This window comes from Desmodus rotundus, chromosome 4 (genome assembly GCF_022682495.2).
Source record: "Desmodus rotundus isolate HL8 chromosome 4, HLdesRot8A.1, whole genome shotgun sequence".
NCBI lineage: Eukaryota > Metazoa > Chordata > Mammalia > Chiroptera > Phyllostomidae > Desmodus > Desmodus rotundus.
In genome coordinates this window covers 20,486,071-20,498,903 of record NC_071390.1, presented here as the reverse complement: position 1 = coordinate 20,498,903, position 12,833 = coordinate 20,486,071, and the positions used below count along the sequence as shown (strand labels likewise).

At 53.8% G+C, this 12,833-nt stretch overlaps 1 protein-coding gene across 1 annotated transcript in view; it reads right to left on the bottom strand.

Moving 5' to 3' along the window:
• Positions 1-8,863: 8,863 nt before the first annotated feature.
• ARL3 (ARF like GTPase 3) overlaps positions 8,864-12,833 on the bottom strand; it is a 33,464-nt gene continuing 29,494 nt past the window's right edge. Inside the window, exon 6 of the mRNA XM_024555681.4 lies at positions 8,864-12,032. Coding sequence (XP_024411449.1) covers positions 11,985-12,032 — 48 coding nt within the window. The 3' untranslated portion in view covers positions 8,864-11,984. The remainder of the gene's footprint in view (positions 12,033-12,833) is intronic.

Below are 12,833 nucleotides of genomic sequence, written 5' to 3'. Positions count from 1 at the left end.
TGGGGGCAGGTGCTGGTGGACAGAGATTTAACTCCGCTCACACCCGCTCCTGTTCCACTGTCCCTTTCTCTAGTCAGGAACCCTGGGACATCCTTCTGTGCCAAGAGTTGGGAGCCAAGACAGAAAGCTGCCCAATTTCTTTCTGACTTGGCCTAGTTTTGTTTTAGCTGATGGGGGAGGTCTTTCTCTAGGTACATCAATCAGATTGGGGTATGGAAGGAGACTCAGGTGGTGGTGGGAGGAGCTTGAAGGACCACCCACGCCCCCGCCCTGCCCCCAGCTCTGAAAGCCTACGCTAGACAATTACACACTCAGGCTGTAGGCAGAGCGGCCAGCTGCCTGGAGTCCGGCCTGGGGGTGCCTGGGCAGCCAGGGAGGCAGGAAGACGCTAACCCCATCCAGCTGTCCTCAGCTACCCAGCTGTCCCTGGCTTTGTAGGAGCAGCTGTCACCCACCTCCCAGAAGGGTCGGGGGTAGAGGAGGCCCCAAAAGAGCTGGAGCTCTCTCAGGACACTGGAGAGCTCAGGGACCCCTGGAGAAGGTGTAGGTGTGTTGTGGGGGGCCTTCCACACCCTGCGATGATGTGCACGCGCAGGCGCCTCTTGCGCCCACAGGCACACCCTGGGCCTCACTCCGCTAACGACTTGGAGATACCGGCTTTCACACCCCAGCGGTGCGCTCCCGCCTTCCCCGGAGAGGCGCTCACTCCTCCCCTTTCCGGGAAGGGCTGGGTGTTGGGACTGTGTCTACCCCACCCCACCGACGGGGTGGAGAGGGTGGGGGGAAAGGGCGGCGGTTCCTGTGGCCCAGATGTGTGGGGACGGGCGGGGAGGCGACCACCGGGGGGTTTCCTGAGCCCGCCACCCCCGTCGGCCCGGCTCTTTCAAGTCGCTGCCCTCCCCCGTCCCAGCCCGGAGCCGAGCAGCTGCGCCCCGCTCCCCGCCCCCAGCCTCTCTCCCAGCTGTCTTTGGGGTGGGGCTGGACAGCTGGGGAACAGCTGCAAGGTGGGGGGGGCACTCAGGTGCCCCAAGCAACAGCCGGAAACAGTCTCCGTGCCCAGGAGGGGGTGCAGGGGACCGGAGGACGGCAAGGCCGGGGCGCTGGTCGGCTCCTCTGCCCTTTTCCCAGCGCATCTGGCCGGGACAGCTGAAAGCAGGGCAGATCCCAGATCAAAGCCCCCTCCCAGCTTCAAAGGGCACCCTGGGGGCTGCGGCGGCGGCGGCGGCGGGCGGGCAGCGGGCAACACCCGGAGCAGTGAGTCTGCTGAGTCAGCGCTCCAGGCCCCTCTCTCTAAGCCGAGACCCCACGTCCTAAGCTCACTTCTGGGTTCACACCCACCCACTCCACTCCCTTCGTTGTCACCATGCCCTTTCCTCAGACACCTTCATTTTCTCCCATCTGAGGGTGGGGAAGAAACACTGAACACTTTCAGGACCACACCTAGCTCCCTGGGGGATTCCCTACTCCACCTCTTCAACTGGTAAATTCCCCCGGGCGTGGGGGGCGTCTAGGTCACCTTCTTCTTCAACCCAGCTCCAGGCCTACGGAGAAAGGGAGGGGGGTGTTACTCGTCCTGGGCTGCGGGGTAAAGAGAAGCGGAAGATGATTCCTGGGTAGCCATGGACAGACCCCACCCCATTTTAGCCTCGCTTCTCAAGTGAGGGTCTCCATGTATGATTTTGGAAAACTTACTTGGAGGTGCTTAGAAACAGTGGTCTCTAGAACCTGGGATCCTGGTAATGGTTCTAGAACCCTCTAAGTCCTGTTTCTGTGAGTTAAAGGGGCAAGGAGTGGCACTGAGGGCGCTGCTAGATTGCCCCTTCTCTACTCTGTGCCGAAGCGCCGAGGCAAGGACCCGAGAGTCAGGGCTGAGATCCCAGAGACTTCGCTGGAGTCTGAGGGGAACGGGAAACACACCAGAGCGCCGCGCAGAGGCAGCTCGGGGTGGGAGGCTCCTGGGGAGAGGTTAGAGACCCAGACCGGCAGGGGGCTGGCCTTGGGAACAGTTTCTTCTTTCAGCTTCTCTTTCTCCCAACACTCCACTCTTCCCACCTGCACCCAAAGGCTTCCCTCCCTTCCAGGGGAGGATGTATTTACCCTCTGCTTTAATTCCTCCAGTGACTGAGAAATTACAACCGCAAGATGCTCTTTCTTTCTTTTTTAAAAATTTACCATTTTAACGATTTTTAAAAACATTTTATTTATTTACTTTTAGAGAGAGGGAATGGAGGGAGAAGGAGAGAGAGAAACATCTATTGGTTGCCTCTCACATGCTCCCAACTGGGGACCTGGCCCACAAACCAGGCATGTGCCCTGACTGAGAATTGAACCTGCAACTTTCTCGTTCACAGGCTGGTTGGTGCTCAATCCACTGAGCCACACCAGCCAGGGTCTCAAGGTGCTCCTTCTGCAGTGATAGTAACAATAGAAACTTTGTGGGTAGAACTTTGGCCTTACCATATTCTCCCTAGTGTATGGGAATCATACCCCCGAGCAAGGGAAGCCTTCATACTCCCAGCCCAGGGCTTCTTCCCTAAAATCCCCTGTCCCTGACATTTATGATGCAGGGGCTTGGCCATGGACTTAACCCCGAGTTCTGCACCGGGAGCCTGAATGCTTCCTCCACAGGCAACTAGTGTTTTTAAGCTGCTTTGTGGCCAATTCCTCTCAACTGCAGCAAGCTGGGATATTTATTACTCCTTGCACTAGATCTTTAATAATTGGATATTTCTTGAAAGAGAATCCATCTACTCAGTCTACAAGTTACTTTTCATTATTTACATTCAGGCAAGGAGAAGGTGACTTGGGAGGTGGTGTGTGGTATAATTTTCAACAGCTTGTAGGATGAGGGCTTCGTAGTGGCACAGGCAACACCTCAAAACTGCAGAAGTTAAATGAAGGAGCAGAATTCCAAGAACTGTGTGTTAAGGGTAGTGTGGACTTCTGGTCTACCTGGAAAAAAATGGCAGTGAGTCATTTGACATATGGTGTCCTGGCTGCCTGGTTGTGAACTGGGTGTTGTCATCAGACACTCTCCATATTGCAGGGCACCGAGTGGGGAGGGAGCATGGATGCAAATGGGCAGCTCAAGGCCTAACAGACAGGGACTCTCCAAATGCCATTCTCACCAGCTGCAGCTCCCCAGGCTCCACCTATCAAAACCTTATGCTTAGTGTCAGTCCTCTGGCTGCCCACGTGGTTCCAGGCCCCAGCAGCTCTTCTGGCCCCTCTGCCCAATTGTCTAGCCAGACTCAGAGTCTCGCCTCCCCTGTGCGCCCGGTCCACCCTCCCCAGAGTGAGGAGTAGTGAGACGGCGATGAAGTTCCAGGTCTGGGGCTGGCACGGCTCCCTGGCGGGCACCGACAGCCATCGCAGTGTTTGTGTTCTTTGATGCCACCGCACTCCCGTGCATTTAACACTCTTACTTGGTATTTTAACTAATTGGTTACGTGATGTACAGCTTACGTGTCCAACTAGCCTGTGTTTCCCTGCAGGACGTGACATGTTAGACATCTTTGATTTTCAGAGCCTAGCACAGTGCCTGCTTCATTCGTTTGCTCAGTCATTCATTCCACACTTAATTATTGAGGTCTTCTAATTCCAGGCACTGTTCCAAAGTTGGGGATACTTTGGTGAATGAAACAGACAAACTCTCTGCCCTCTTAGAGCTGATAATTTAATGAGGAAGAGACAGATGACAAACAATAAATCAGTAAAAGTGAATTGGTGATAAGTCCTGTGCAGGAACATAAAGCAAGGCGAGGGGGTAGGGCATGTCTGTAGGAGAGAGGGGTGTGGCAGTTTTTATACAGGGAGGTGGTCACGGAAGGTGGGATTGAGCAAGAGACTTCAGAATGTGCGGAGGCAAGACGAGGCTCTCTGGAGCAAGAGCGTTCCAGGAAGAGGGTACAAGTGTGGCCCAAGGCAGATGATGCTTGTTTCAGGAACAGCAAGAGGGTGAGTGTGGCTGGAAAAGGTGAGTGAGGGGCAGGCAGTGAGTGATGAGGGCAGGAAGGCTTGAGGGAACTGGACCAGGACACAAAACATGGTTAAGTGCTTTGCCTCTTCTCAAGAGATATTTGATGAATGAATGAGTGAATGAATGAATGACCAAGGAATGAATGAATGCCAAATGCCTAGGCTGCCAGGGCTCTGGGCGTTTCATAGTGAGCTAGAGGGCATCAGGCCGTCTTCCCGGGGAGACAGGACTTGAATCACAGCGTGACAAAGGGGTGAGAAAAACACAAAAGAAGAGGGAGGCACCCCAGGGAGGAGGTGGTTATGAGCACAGGTGGGGAAATAGAATTGTGGGGGGAGGTTGGGGAGCAGTGAGGATAACTCTCCTGAAGCTCAGGGTATGCATGAGAGTCCATGATTGACAGGTCTATAAAAAAGGTTTGGGGTCAGATCAGGGGGCCTTGAATGACGGGATAAACAGTTTGGCCTTGAGTGTCCAATAGCAGCAGGGCCTCTGAAGGCATCTGAGTGGAAGAACTGCATTCAGAACAAAGGGGGTGTGCAGCTAGGCAAGGGCAGAGAGGAGGGACAAGGTGGCCAGCTAGGTGGCAGCAGCAGGTCCAAGTGAGGGGGGAGGTAGGGGTGCAGGGGGCAGGCGGGCTCCTACTCAAGGACCAGGAGGGACTGTGGCAGGTCCTGCTGCCCAGGCCAAGGCATGGGAACCCAGATCAGTTCTCCTTCCCTGCCAGTCAGCCGTGGGCCCCCGGAGTCAGCAGAAAACTCCAGCTCTGGGGAGGAGGCGGCTCAGAGCCAGAAGCTGCTGAGGGAGCACTGGCAGCAAGATGCCATTGTACGTCCGCAATCAAGATGCTTCAGAGGAAATCAAAAGCACCAACTGGGGAAATGAAGTGTGCACTCTCTCTTTCTCTTTCAAACACACACACAACTTCTGCCTCCTAAATGGGTCAAGTGAAGGCTGTGGGCGTGGGCTGGAGAGGGAGGGCTGGAAGGAGAGGAGGCCCATGGCTGGGAGCAGCCTGGGCGCTCGTGCCCACTCACCCTCCTGGCATAGGGGATGGCAGCAGCTGCAGGGTGCGGTGGGACGTGAGGATAAATATACACCTCCCCATACATATGGATAATGCACACAGCTGCCCTGCCTGCTTTGCGTTCATTAGGACCAACTGTTTCAGGAGCCGTGGCAGGCGGGCGGGAGGGGGTGATGTGCCCATTCACAGACAGGGGGGTAGGGGGCTGCCTGCAGCTGTGCAGACACCTCCCCCCACCCCTGCCTGGATCAGCATCCCAGCCCCTCAACCCCTCCCTCCCTCTTTTTCTTCCTTCCAACTCACTGCTCTGACAGATTTGGGGGGCTCGGCGTGGGAAAGGGGTCTACAGAGTTGGCTGAATCCCTGTGGGAGCTGCGGGAGTTGAAGGGAGAGTTGGGCTAGATTGCATCCCCTGGCCCCAAGATGGTTTGCTTACAAGCCAAAGCTCCTTATCCCCTTCTTTGCAAAAGCCGTCTGCGGCATCCAGACAGGAAAAATGCTTCGGTCCTATCATCTGGTGGCTTCAGGGAGGCCCGTTCAGTCTTGAAAGCCTTAGATCCTATCTGTGCCCCCAGACAGAGTCCAGGGGCGTGGAGGTGGCATGGCAGCATGACCTTATGGGATTCTGACCCTCTGGCAGCGACTGCCAGGCTCCAGCTCCCCAGAGCAGGTCATCCAGGTGGGAGTGCGGATTGTGTTGGGGTGACGAATGTTGAGTGCCTGGCCCAGGATGGGGGTCCAGTTGGGGTAACAGTCAGGGCCACCAAGTATGGCTGTGCAGCTTTTGCCCTACACAACACAAGTGCACACCGCTGAAGGGTCCTCAGCTCATGCCAAGCCTGGCACCCTGGTGTGGGGCATCCTCTCCCATATGGGTCAGCGGTGGCCCAGGTGACAGGCCCATGTAGTCTCAGAAACACAGATTCCATTAACAAGGCAAAGAAAGACTGGGAGGACAGTGGCCTCACGCGTCTTTCTGCAGTGGCCCTTTCTCTTTCCCCTCCAGGGCCTCTGAGGGCTCTGAGGCCGGCCAGATGGGGCTGCCAGTACCAGGCCTGGACCCAAAGAGCAACAGCCATCCAGCCTCTTTCCTTTGTTGTCTGGGTGGGGCCCGGACCTTCTGCCCCCTCTGCTGGTGGCCTTCAGAGCAGCAGTCACCTCTGGGACTCTGGGGGAGGGTGTTGTGGATCCTGAAGAGGGGGTGGCACAGAGAGGGTAGGCCTCCCACCTGCCCGCCTCCCCTCCTGGCCCGCTGTTTAGTTAAGATGGCACCCTGGAGGAAAATGGGCGTTCGGGGGGCAGGAATCCCAGCCACGCCATTGCCTAGCTGCGTAATTCCAGGCAAGTGACTTAACCTTTGAGATCCTTGGTTTCCTCAACTGGGAAATAGGGAAAGGAAGGGCTGTCTTGCAGGGCCAGCCAATCAAAGGATCAAACCAGCAAATGACTCACAGGAGTAGCAGTTTTCTTAGCTCCGTGGCAGTCCTGCCCCCAGCCTTCTAGCTTTCAGCTTCAGGTATCCTCGCAAGTTCTCCTATAAATCCTGCCCCTTCTCCACTCAGCTTGCTCGCTGCAATTCTGTCATTAATATTTCATTTCTTTAGCAAAGGCTTTTTGTCCCTGGGACACTGCTATTCACTCTGGGAACAGAAACCTCTCCGTGTTCCTTTGTGCAGGAAGATTCCTTAGCTCCTTTTCTGGGCTTAGAAGCTTAAAGGGAAAAAGGTACCATTGTATGAAGCTGGGACCCAGCATTCAGGTGGGCCTGGGTTCAAATCCTCGCTCTGCCTCGTTCTTCCTGTGTGATCTTGAGCAAGTGAGTCAAATTCTGTGAGCCCTGTCTCCAGACAGTGCGCAAAAATACCTACAGTCAACAGTGCTGCAAGGGTCCGATGATACCTGTGAAGCACCTGCCACGAGGGGTGCCCCCTTAACAGTGTGCCCTGGGGGGCTGGCCGCATCTGCAGTGCCCATGTGTGCGGTGGGTTCTGGACACATGCACGCGACACACACACGGCCTGACACAGCGCTGGAGCAGCAGAGTCACCGCGGGGAGTCGGAGCTCTCTTTCCCTCCTCCCCGCCCAGCTCCTGGTGCTGAAGCTTCTCTGTGTTCTGCAGTGTTGGAAAAGGAAATTACTGAACAGATTGCAATTAAGGGGGGAAAGGGGGGAGAGAGAGACAGAGGCCCTAAAATGCAGCTTGACTGAGCTGCTAAACTGTGTTTTCGCCTGGAGCCAATCAGAAGCCTCTGACAAGAGCGTGTTCCCACTTACAAATCTAATTGCAGGAGGTGTGGCTGGGGTGACCCAGGGAGCCCTGGAGAGGAGGGGGCTGCCAGCACCTCCAGGAAGGCTGCTGCCACTTGCTTGTGGGTTGCCTGGAAAGTTAGAGCCAAGTGAAAGGGAGGTGGCAGGGCAGAGGACTCGGGGGTCCAGGAAGGCCTGGACTCCAGAATTCGTTCCAGCTGTAACAGTTACTGATGACTAAGCACCTACTGTGCACTGGGCACCCATAACTATGGAATCCTCTGGGTAATGCCTAAGGTATCACCACCACGTTTTACAGATAAGAAACGGAGGCAGACTGTCCCCACTGCAGGCTAGCCGTTGCCCTAGGTCTAGGTGTCCTATTCACATGATACTGCTTTTCCGTCTCCCTGCCACTTTAGTCCCGTTCCACAGATGAGAAGGTAACACTCCAAGACAGTAGCCGACATGGTCACGGTGGTGGAGCTGATTTATAGACGAGCAAGGATTGAGCCCCAAGTCTCCCCGACTCCAGAGAACACGCTTTCAAATTGTACCAGAGCCGGGCATTCTGGGCGGAGATGCCAGATGCAGCAAATCGATAGAAACAAAAAACGGAGACAGCCAGTTAAAGTTGAATTTCAGATAAAAATGACTTTTTTAAAAGTATTACAACTATGTCCCAAATATTGCGTGGGATATACTTATATTAAAATGATTCCTTGTTTATGTGAAATTAAGTTTCACTGAGTATCCCGCCTTTTATCTGGCAACACTAGACCTCCTCTCTCCTCCTGCCTCGAGCTCCCCTCTGTTTTGCCAACAGCTTACCTTTGAGGGTGGGCCCTCGGGGCCAGCTGTGCTGGAGCATCTCAAGACTGAGGAAGTGAGGCTGCCAAAGAGGAGGGTAAGCTCCTCTTCTCCAGGGGGCAGAACCTCGGACGGGTGCCCATTCTGCCACCTACTGTGTGACTTTGGGCAAGTGTATCGCCCTCTCTGAACCCTCTCTAAAAGGAAGACCCAGTATCAGGTAATCAGTATTTGCGCATATCCTCGTCAGCCCTAACTTTCCTGATGTCCTCTTCTCCCTTTCTCCCTGTCTGTGCAAAGGGTGCTACACAAACGGGGGTGCCGCTCTGAGGAGCACGGGCTCCCAACACCTGGAATGGAAAACTGCAGGGGACTCGTGCTGGTCATTGGACACCTGCGGTGTGGGCTCGGAAGACTAGTGGCTCAGACCACTGGGAGATGGGCTGTCACTGTCTTCCTCCTCCAGAGGTGGCAGCTGGCTGTCCCATTCAGACCCCGGCTCCAGGCCCCTCCTGCACTGATGGCCGGCTGTGTGATCTTGGGCGAACCCTCAGCCCAGGCCAGGGCCTCCATTTCCCCAACTGTGAGGTAGGACCGACACTGCCCATGATGTGTGTGAAGTGTCTGGTGTGGAGGTGGAGCTTACGAAAAGGCTCTTTTTACTTTTGTTATTGGTGGGGTTAGTATTATATCCTTCTGAAGAAAAAAGCACCTTGAGGAATGCTAACCTCTGAAATAACAAACAGATTTTGGGGCCTCTCTGAGCTTCAGCAAAGAACGCAACACATTCCAGGCTGCCTTCATTTCAGCTAAATTTTATTTGTCGGATTTTTGACAGACATCTAAATTATACATTGGATTTTCCACATGACCAAATACCACGTCCATTTCTTTGATTATCGTTTTCAAAAGGGACTAGGGAAAAAAAAGAACTTTCGATGGATCAGACTGAACCCTGAAACCACACGGAGTGCAGAGCTAAAAATAAAAGGAAGTAAGAACTGGCCCCTGAGAAGGAAGGAGAAATCAAAGCAAACTCTGACGGGAATCAAGGGACAAGTCCTGGAGAGGGTGACACGGTGTCAACCCTCCAGGCCAGGCCCGGATAAGCAGCCACTGACAGTGAGGGTGGGGCACGGAATGGCACAAAAATAGCCACCACTTTAGTCCAGAGGGGAATAAAGAAATTTGTCAAAAGCCAGGGGAGAGAGAAGTGGAGAGAGGACAGGAGGGGGCAGGACTGTGTCCTTCCAGCAGTTACGGGAGCGTGGACTTCTTTCACCCCGGCACATTTCTACCCACCGGCAGGATCGCTGACTTTCAGCTGTGCACCGACATGTTCCCCAGCTCAGCCCACATCGATGACACCCTTGTTTCCATAGTAACCAAGGGAGAATGAAGGGGAAAGGGTGTGCTGCGCTGGGCCGGGGATCCAGCCAGAAGGAGCCGCACAGAGAAGGTCGAGAGGAGGGGAGGGAGGGAGTTTTTCTCAAAACTGGTTTGAGTGCACAGCCCAGGGCCCTGTCCCGGCCTCAACTGCCCTGCAGCCCCCAGCCGCGCCCCCCCTCCATCTTCCGATGCACAGAGCAGTCCCACCCGGACTGGCTGGGGGTGGGAGGGTGGGAAACCAGGTATCCCATTTCTACCTTCCAATTCTGTCTTCTGGTCCTGGCCACAGGGGGTGGGGGTGTGACAGGGGAGAGGAAAGGGGACTTTAGAAGCATTTTGTTTTTACAAATGGGAGCTTTCAAAGTCTGCATTTTCCAGGCTTCTCTCATCTACCCCATGAGCCCCCTGGGGGGTTCAGCAGGGCTCCAAGGGAAGATGAAAGCTTGTGACATCCACCATGTCACTGTGCCTTTAGCTGAAAAGCAAGTCTGAAATTCACAGAGGCTGTTACCAGAGGGGGCGAGAGGCTCCTGCCTGCTGGTCAAGGCCTGGGAAGGATTTTCCAAACTAAGGACTCTTAGTTCCCTAAGTTGGTGGTGAAAGGACAAAAGTATTTCACAGACTGACCATGCACTGCCAGAATCGAAGTTCCATATCACATTGTTCCAAAATAACGCATCGCAGAGCAGGCCTCTCGCCCCCCTGCTCCGTCCCGGGCACCATTTGGAGGGAAATCCATCTTCAAGTGCTTGAGCCACATTCGGAGCCTGACAGGGTGGAGTTTCGGTTGACTATAATTCTGTTTGCCTCTGTTCAACGTGAGAGAGGCGCTTGGGTAAGACAGAGAAGCCAGGAGGTAGCAGGGAGCAGCTAGCTCAGCAGTTTTTTAAAAACCTCACCTTCTTTTGTTTTACAAGTCCTTACATGTCTGTCCACAGCAACCCTGGGGCACCTTTTCGTGTCTGCATTGGTGACTTTCACCCCAGAACGCCTTTGAGGCTGGACATGTGTCAGCCTCACCTGCACAACTCCATCCAGAAAAGCTGGGTGCAGAAGGGCTGGAGGGGCCCCTCTGGTCTGCTCACACGCCTTGGTGGGTTTGGGAAGAGCTACCTCCCCGGGTGAGAAGGCTGCTTGCCTCCTGAGGCCCACCAGCCAGCCCAGAGACAGTCTCTTATTCATTCTCTGAAAACCCCTCAGCTCAGGCACCAGAACAGAGTTCAATTCAGGAGCTGGCTGATGCTCTGGCGGGCTTTCATGTTTGAAGCTGGGGAGTTCTTGAGACTCAGGGCAACACGGGGCAGGAGAAGTCTCCTGCCAGTCCTGTCTGATCAACCAACAGAGGACACATTTTGCTGGAAAGAGGCCGCGGAGACGGGCAGCCGGGTGACTCTGGCTTCCCTGGGAATGGCCCCCACGATCACACATGCTCTTCCCAGCAGCAAAACCCCTCTGCCCATGAGCGGCCCACACCGCCAAGTTGCCAGCACTGTAAAAATTGATCTCTCAGAATCAATCTCCCTGCCTTTGCTCAGTGCAGCAGGTTCATGGTCCGGCTGCATTTATTTTAAAAATCTGATAGCAGCCGCCCATTGTGATCATTTAAACACAGACTTCTTTGGGCTTTAGAAATCTCTTCTATAGGACCGCCACGGAGAAGCCAGCTAATCTCAGAGTTGGCTGCTTGCTCCCTGCTCCACTGAACTGGAGAAAGCCTGTTCGCGCTAGCCCGAGCCCTCAGTGTGAGGGCTTTCTAAGGACCTTGTAATTTTTCTGGAATTAAACCTCCCACCTCTTCTTACATTCCAGATGTCATTACAGTCAAAAGTCGTTAAGAATTTGCTTCCCTGTGTGGCTGGCTGGGGGGCTGGGGCAGGGGTATGTTTATGTGGTGACTTGTTTGCAAGAAAGGGTTTTTTCCCCATCTCCAAAGGGTGAGGATTACATACAGTCTCCTACCTGCATGACAAGATGGTTTAATCATCTGCTCTTCCTTCCCTTCCCCCCAGCGGCCTCCCTGCGGACAGAATGCAGCCCTGGCTCAGTTGATGGTAAAAATCACTGCCCAGCACCAGCAAACACTGTCTGGGCTTTCAAAACCACGGGGAGAATGTCAGGGACAGGGCAGTAAATTAGTGAACGCAGCATAAGCTGCTTCTTCCTCTTTTTCTTTTCTTTCTCTTTTATGAGAGAGAGAGAAAAAAAGCCCACTGGAATTGTCTGAACTGCAATGCAATCTCTTGCTCATTTAAAAGATCTCATTTTCTAATCATGTGCTTTGAGACATTTAATACTATTTCAATTATGCAGAGGAAATAATATAATTCCTTTATTTGAAAAATGATACCGAACCTCAGAGATCAGTTAAATCTACTGCTGGAATGGGGATTCTTTTTAAACTGTGTTGTTCCCTCTTCAAACAGCTGTGGCTGTACACAGATGGAAAAACATTTGGTCAGAAAGAAGCAAATTAGTGTTTTTCAGGACAGAATTCAGCTCCCGAAGCTCCTGCGTTTCCATTCGTCCAGATTTTATTTCTTCTTTGCGATGACATTTTTGCAAACCCAGTTCATGCCATCCTTGGAGGGAAATGGGCAGAGAAAGGCAGTGTTAGTTATAAGAAAGGCACCTCACACTCAAGCCCAGGAGAGGCGGGAGTGGGGGCTGGGCTCCTCCCTCCCCAGCCACTAGCTGCAGGGAGTTTCCTTGCGGCAGGGGCCCACCTGCGTGACCTGGGATAGTGACCTCCTGGGGAGGGGGAGGGAAGCCTCTGAAGGCACAGGAGGGAGATGGGAGGGGACGTGCCCAGTGTCTGAACTTGAGATGGGTCCTCAGGAACTCCCTCTGAAAAAATAAACACATCTGCCTGGATCCAAGGCCTGATTGAAGAGCTATCAGGAAAGATTCCAGCCATTTTTGGCTTTTTCTAAAAGCTGACCTTTGCTAGGGCATTAAATTCAATAAGCCGCCCTTCTGCTGCCCGGTGTGTTTACAGTGTGGCAGTGTACACTTGGGTTAAATTAAATTTCTTTTTGGAAAAACAAACCAACTGCAGTGTGTGTTACTAGACACACATTAGGCAATGTGCATTTATTTCTCTTCGTATGGCACTGCAGGCAGGTTTAAAAGGGCCTGGCCCGATTCTTGTAGCTTAAGTGCTAGCAAGCAGAGGGACTGGGGAGAAGAAGGTCCCCTTAAAGGCACAGTGACCTTGAAAGTGTCCTCTCTTAGAAGGCTGGAGAGGAAGAGAGGTAAAAGCCACACAATGCCTACAGCCACTTGGCAGGTGGCATGATTTCTCCTGGATGCCAGGCCTGCCAGAGATGACCTCCTTTTCAACCCCCTTTGGAGCCACCCCTGAATGCTCTTCCTTTCCCTAG